We start from the raw sequence: 7,089 nt of genomic DNA, 5'->3' as shown, positions 1-7,089 counted from the left end.
GGTGATACACCTTTAGAGGGCAGCACGCGCCATGCGGTTTTCAACCCCATTGACGTTACCTGGTAATTTTAGTCATTCTTCAGAACTCATGAGACAAGGGACAGTAGCCCGTGCACTTGTTGTGAGTGAACAAGTACCCTGGGCATGTACGTCTATCCATGATTCAAAACAAAACAAAACAAAGTAAAACCAGACGGCGCACGTAGGCCTACTGTTGCCTACTCGACTTGGCTACTTTATTAATAGACCCGTCTTTCATTTAAATGACTTCAACATTTACCTTTGACTAAAATGTGCATTCATGTCAGAAATAATTAGGCCTATAACGTTGAATGATTCAGATGAATTATTATGCGCGTAAACCTGCCAATTTGGGATGGCTGCGGGTAAGTTACAAAGTTCGTGAAGTTTCGGTTGCACGATTAAAAGCCCTCTCTTATTTCTCCCATTAGCTAAAAGAACACGTAACACATTACTCTATTTTGTGTGATGTGAACAAATATTGGCATTTATTTTCAGAACCCGGAAGTTTCCTCCTCTAGATCCTGCTCGCTTGAAGTGGTTGCTAGACGCGCGCGCATGCCGTAGAGGTGGAGGTGGGTAGTGCACAGATGAGAGTCAACAGGATACTCAGCCGCCGACTGTGGATAGGGGTTTAAAAATGGGAAACTCGGACTCTAAATTACGTTTTAGGAAAGCAGTGATACAACTCACCACAAAAACACAGGTTTGAAATACTAGTTCTACTATTCTTTTGTTTTAAACTGAATTGTTTTGCGCGTGGGTAGTCTACGAACCCTTTATGACCGCAATCTTGTTTCCAGATGGCATCCAAAAAGTTTAAAAAGATGAACTGTGCTGGTGTGCTGAAGTTCAAAGTCGCTAGTAAAAGTCGCTAACTAAAGAACAGGCTTCTTTCCAATTACTTTGCCTGATGAAACTTAATGTTTATTTTTGACAACCACGCCATCCGTCCGAATCCAGTTGGAAAATAATGGCTGGAATAAAGCGACTAGTTGCCACACAATAGATCTTGATATTTAATCTCCTAGTATAAAATGAGAGAGTATGCCTACGGTAACTCATTAGATTAATATTAATAGCCTATGAAAATCCGGTTGTTGGTGACGTGTGATGTCTTCAGTTGAACTGAAGTTGCGTTTCCACCTGCGTCTCTCTCTCTCTCTCTCTCTCTCTCTCTCTCTCTCTCTCTCTCTCTCTCTCTCTCTCTCTCTCTCTCTCTCTCTCTCTCTCTCTCTCTCTCTCTCTCTCTCGTTGAGTGGGCTAGGCTATAACCCAAAGGTGGACAATTATTTCTGTCCAAGGGCCACACTGGGTTTGAAGTATTGATGGAAGGGCAGATGTCACCTGCAGATGTCAACTTGCCTGTATAATAATAAGACATAATGTGCATGCAACAAAGTGGCCTTGGTTAAAACCACAAGGCCTCCATTTTAAGAATGTTGGGTAAGACCAGAGGCAGTCAGGTAAGAGTATATAACTTTTGATTTCAAAAGTATCTTTATTATAACGGCTCTGCGGGCCAGATGAAATGGCTGTGGGCCGCATGTGGTCCCCGGGCCTGAGTTTGCCCACCTCTGTTGTAACCTCAAATAAATTTTGTTCACTGTAAAGACCAATGTGACTAAGCCCTTCTCTCGTTCTTTAGCCAGTGGAGGCCACGGATGATGCCTTCTGGGACCAGTTCTGGGCCGACACCACCACCAACATCCAGGATGTCTTTGCTCTGGTACCAGCAGCAGAAATCCGTGCCGTGCGAGAGGAATCCCCCTCCAACCTGGCAACCCTGTGCTATAAGGTACTTACCAACTTGGCAACCCTGTGCTGTAAGGCAGTGGTTTCAAAGTGGGGGCCGCAAAGGGGTGCTAGGGTGTTCATGGCAAGTTGGAAGAAAAGGTAATGCAAAACAAAATAAATGATAGAATCATGAATGTACACCTAAATAATTACAATTAAGTTAAACAATATCCCATTAGTTAAGAACTGCACAATATTCTACTGCTTCTCTGAACATAGGCTACTAATATCATCATTATTTAACATATAGGGGGTGCACAAAAATTGTCTGGTGCAAATTTGTTCTGATCAGTGACAGTGAGGGGGGGGCCTTGGCTGGAACCTACCAATATAGAGGTACATACCGGTAAGGTGGTTGACTTGATACAGGAGATCGAGTAAAAAGAGGAGGTTTCTCGTGTAAATGTGGCTGTTATTGGCTACATAGTCTGTTAAGTGTCCCGCTGTGTTTGCTTGTAGCCTAACATCACATAGTCACTGGAATGCTGTTGTTCTCCCAGAATACTCTGTGGTCTGTTGCCGTGGAAGCCAGAGAAGCAGCACCATCAGAGGTGGCAGCTGGTAACTTTGTGTGGGGCCGCTTTACCTGTGGCAAAACTGCAAGACAGCACAAGGACTTGTGATGAAGCTGTTAAACTTAGGACAGAGTGCGATTTAGAAATGCATAATTATTACACCTGTTGTTTATGTGTTCAGAAAGTGTTGTAATCTACACATTGCTCTCAGTGATTGTTTGATTGGCATGAATGTGATTTTGCTACTCAGAGAAAATCAGGTCTATTATGGCATTCTGCAGGGTGTTAATTCTACAGGATTTTTCACCGTCAAAACGGCACCATGATTCCCTGTCAGGCTGGTACAGGGAAAGGTGTTGAGATGCCCCTAAAGAGGAGGAGAGGCAGGACCTTGCTAATGGTTCTATCCGCTTCCAGTGATTATGCTAAGCTATGCTAATAATTTTAATACTAATAAATTTAAAGGGACACTGTGCAGGAAATGTCAAAAAAGGTACTGCAACTATGCTGCTCATTGAAACTGGGCTGCCTGTTGCCAAATTTGATCTTTACATGAAAGTTTACTAAGTAATAAACAAATATTTTCTAGTATGGTCCAAGTACAGTCATTTTTGCTGCTAAAAATAGCTATTTTTGGAAATTCAAAATGGCGGACCATGGAGAAGATCCCCCTTTTCATGTACGAAAAGTGCAATTTTTCCAGTTATAATGAATACTTAGAATTTGATGCTGGTGGTAAGTATTCATGAAAAAGGTAACATTAGTGAATGGGCAGCATGAATTCTGGAAATAAACAACTAAAAATCTCACACAGTGTCCCTTTAAGTTCAGAATGCACTGAGAAGAAAATTAGACACACTTGGAAAAACTGCAAATACCGTATGTGAAAATAAAAAAAGGGTGGAGTTGTCCTTAAACAATATACATTCTGGTCTTCCTATTCTTCCCTGTCAATCGGTGGAGAGGCTTAACAACTTATCCTCTTCGTCATGGTTGGCTTTGTTAAAAATAATATCTCCTTCCCTACCTCATCTTATATTCTTCCCTGTCAGGCGGTGGAGAGGCTGGTGCAGGGAGCGGCGTCGGGCTGCCCATCGGAGAAGGAGCGTCAGGTGGTGTTGAACTGTGCCCGCCTCCTCACCAGAGTCCTGCCCTACATCTTCGAGGACGCAGACTGGAGAGGCTTCTTCTGGTCCACTCTGCCGGGCGCTGGACGGGCCGGGGTAAGAGTGCGTGCGTGCGTAAGTGCGTGTGTGAGTGTGTGAGAGAGTGTGTGTGCATATGACTCAGGGGGTGGATTCCAATATGCTGACTCCCGTACACCCTTGCACACTTGCCTCCTCGCGGCCTCGTGATGACGTCACCAACAACAGCATTTTATTGCAATGTATCGCAAAAGCTCAATTCTTATGTCATTTTCTCATTTCCAAGTTTACGGGATGGTGAATGAAGAATTGTCCACCAGAAATTGTTGTGGCTAGGCTGACAGTGGGGAAACTTAAAGGGGGATGCCACTATTTTGGGGCTTGATACAGTTAAAATCGTTGGCTAGGGTTTATAAAGGTGGTAAAGTTTCTTATTTTTCATGTTAAGCGTTGTCTTGCTTTAAGACAAGTTAAAAGAGGGAGTATGTCGCTAAGCTAGTGAAAGTCAATGGATCCGTGTAGCTTGTAGCATGCTACAGTGATCCATTGACTTTCGCTAGCTTAGCAACATACTCCCTCTTTTAACTTGTCTTAAAGCAAGACAACACTTAGCATGAAAATAAGACACTTTACCACCTTTATAAACCCTGGCCAAAGATTTTAACTGTATTAAGCCCCAAAATAGTGGCATACCCCTTTAATTGCTTTCTCCACAGAGGTGTCAGCAAAATGTGAGACCACAAGCACAAGTGGACGACAGGAGCCTGCATATTGGAATGAACCCAGGGAGTGAGGAATGGGCTCGGGCAAGATATCCTGGCTTTTGCGACTTCAACTCACTGCAAGCATTGGTTTGACCAACTCGCCTTGTAAATCCATTCCGCAATGGCAATGTAGACGGGCTGTAACAGCAAATTGAACCTATCTGAAACTGCAGGGAATGCTGACATTATGCTCTAGTTACAATAGAGGAAACAACTATTTCTAAACAGAATCACTATCCAGGAAGTAGGAAAATATACCGACCCTCTTTCCTGGCTATTGTCTTAAGCTGTCTGTCTGTCTGTCTGTCTGTCTGTCTGTCTGTCTGTCTGTTTGTCTGTGTGTGGAGGAGCTACTAGAGCTGGACCCCGTTTCTCGAAAGCATCGTTGCGAACCAGTTAGTAGCTCAGTAGGTTGCCAATGGTAAATTGCATTGCAACCAAGTAAGTTGCTAACTTGATTAGAAACTACGCTTTTGAGAAACACACTCTAGAGGCACTCCTTAGTGGCTTCTTTGAAATTGCTCAAAACAACAATATTCAACAATATTCTCAGTTAGTGACTCTGCTCTCCTATGAACCATTGACCACTGTGCACAGTTTCTGTAGTGGCACTGCTTCACACCACGGCTACCTCGGGAAATCTCAACAGGACACGCTGTGAACAGGCAGCTGTTACACAATATCCTGACAAAGCCTCAGCCTGGGATACTGTACATTGCAGTACAGTGCCGTGTGTATCTGTATGCAGTTTCCCCTAATGCCTGGGATATGCTGCATTACCCTGCTGAGTATAATATATATTATGTAGTTCCTCTCTAAAGCCTGGGATGCAGTACAGTGCAGTTCCCTCTTACGTAGTGTTCCTCAATGGGGCGTTGAGAAGGATACAGCTGAGAGGGGGGTTGCTCAGTTGCCATTGGGGGCAATAGTCTATTATATTTGGTAATAATAAGGAGGACATCAACAGGCTTCTGAGGAGTCCCAGGGGCCTTGGGAGGCTCATGATGAAATCAAGGGGCCACTTGTTCAAAACAGAAGTTGATGACCATTTTTCTAAAGCCTGCAATACACTTACAGTTCCCGCTAAAGAATGGGATACACTGCAGTGCCTTGCTGTGTGTATGCCTTTGTACTTCCCTTCTAGACGGTTGGCAGACATTGGCTCTGACCCAAGGATAACTGCTTCTCTAGACATCAAGACACCAAGGGCCTACACTGTATACTACAAAGTATACACTGTAGGCCCTACAGTATTCTACAAAGTTGGTTCGGGTGTAAACCAGGTTAAGTTAAGAGGTAAATCATCTAATATAAGAGCCTGGAGTCCTCATTTTCTTTAGGCTCTTCTATTAGACGATTTACCTCTTAAATTAAACTGGTTTACTCTTGAGCCAGCTTTGCAGTATAGGCCCCAAGTCTCTTCACTATTACAGTCTGAAGTGGAGTTTTGTAGGTACTGTACATCAGGATATGGTTTGCCCGCATGACATCCTATTGTTTATCAAGATATGGTTAAGTACATTGTTGCTGTATTACTCAGTTCCTTGTGCCATTTACATGGTACAGAGAGGTAGGAAGAGGGGAACTATGCCTTGTGAGAAATTCATTATTTTGTAAAACAATCTCATTTGCTCCCTCCATTTCCATTCATGTTCGTGTCATCAGCACTTTAAGTACCAAACTTTTTAGTAGAAATACTGGAAAAAATATTTCAAATGCATCATACAGTATGAAAAGACAGTGGTTTGGAAATGAGGGGTTTGTAGTCATGGAGATGAGTATACATGGGCTAATAAGATGCTAATGCACACTCTTATTTGTATAAGTGTAATGAATGCTAATCACCAATACGTTATTCATCACTATTCAACAGTGAAGTGGACGGCTGCATTGATTTGTCTGCTGTGTCGTCGGTTGTGTTTCTCTCCTCTAGTATGTTTAAAATAAATAATAAAATAAAGATGACTGATTGTTTAGTATTCAAGGACCGATGTATTTTAATGATAATATAAGTATCACTCATGTAATTCAAATAACTCAACCCGAGTCAGTATAAAAAATCTGTGGGAAATCTGATCTAGATCCTTTGATGTACCTTAATAATTATTATTCTTCAGATCTTTCATGACAGATGATGCAGAGAGAATTTACCGTACGTAATGTGTTTTGATTTACTGGATCCTTCATAAGCGAGAATGCACCTCAGGGAAAATGAGAGCCTGGCACAGCACAGGTGTTTAGAAGGGGTGACCTATCTATCCCAGCTCCTCAGTTTGATCTTTCAGCACCTCTTTTCCCTCGACTTTATTCCCCATCAACATAAACTCCACATGTCATCATCTAGCCAGCTAGCTGGGGCCCCTTCTCTCATTGCCTCTCTTTTTCTCACGTGCGCTCTCTCTCTCTCTCTCTCTCTCTCTCTCTCTCTCATGCTCTTTCTTGCTCGCTCTCGCGCTCTCTCTCTCTCTCTCATGCTCTTTCTTGCTCGTGCTCTCTCTCTCTCTCTCTCTCTCTCTCTCTCTCTCTCTCTCTCTCTCTCTCTCTCTCTCTCTCTCTCTCTCTCTCTCTCTCCCGCAGCTCTCTTACGTGCTCTCTCTCTCTCTCTCTCTCTCTCTCTCTCTCTCTCTCTCTCTCTCTCTCTCTCTCTCTCTCTCTCTCTCTCTCTCTCTCTCTCTCTCTCTCTCTCTCTCTCCTCTCACAAACAGACATCTTCTCTCACGCTCTCTCACACACTTTCATTCACACTCTACTTTCAGCGTTCCACTCTTCTCCTCTCCTTTCTTTCTGTCAACTGTTTTTTCCACATCTTTCCCCTCCAACCTCCTCCCTTTTCTGGTCTCTATTTCT

General features: G+C 43.2%; 1 protein-coding gene across 1 annotated transcript in view; it reads left to right on the top strand.

Moving 5' to 3' along the window:
* Positions 1–604: 604 nt before the first annotated feature.
* The window catches only part of LOC134467831 (protein HID1-like), a 43,068-nt gene continuing 36,583 nt past the window's right edge, over positions 605–7,089 (top strand). The window contains exons 1-3 of the mRNA XM_063221776.1: positions 605–727; positions 1,670–1,819; positions 3,386–3,556. Of these exons, the coding sequence (XP_063077846.1) occupies positions 662–727; positions 1,670–1,819; positions 3,386–3,556 (387 nt within the window). The 5' untranslated portion in view covers positions 605–661. The remainder of the gene's footprint in view (positions 728–1,669; positions 1,820–3,385; positions 3,557–7,089) is intronic.

Source organism: Engraulis encrasicolus, chromosome 17, assembly GCF_034702125.1.
Source record: "Engraulis encrasicolus isolate BLACKSEA-1 chromosome 17, IST_EnEncr_1.0, whole genome shotgun sequence".
Taxonomy (NCBI): domain Eukaryota; kingdom Metazoa; phylum Chordata; class Actinopteri; order Clupeiformes; family Engraulidae; genus Engraulis; species Engraulis encrasicolus.
Note: the sequence above shows the minus strand (reverse complement) of the source record. Positions and strands in the feature narration are given on the sequence as shown.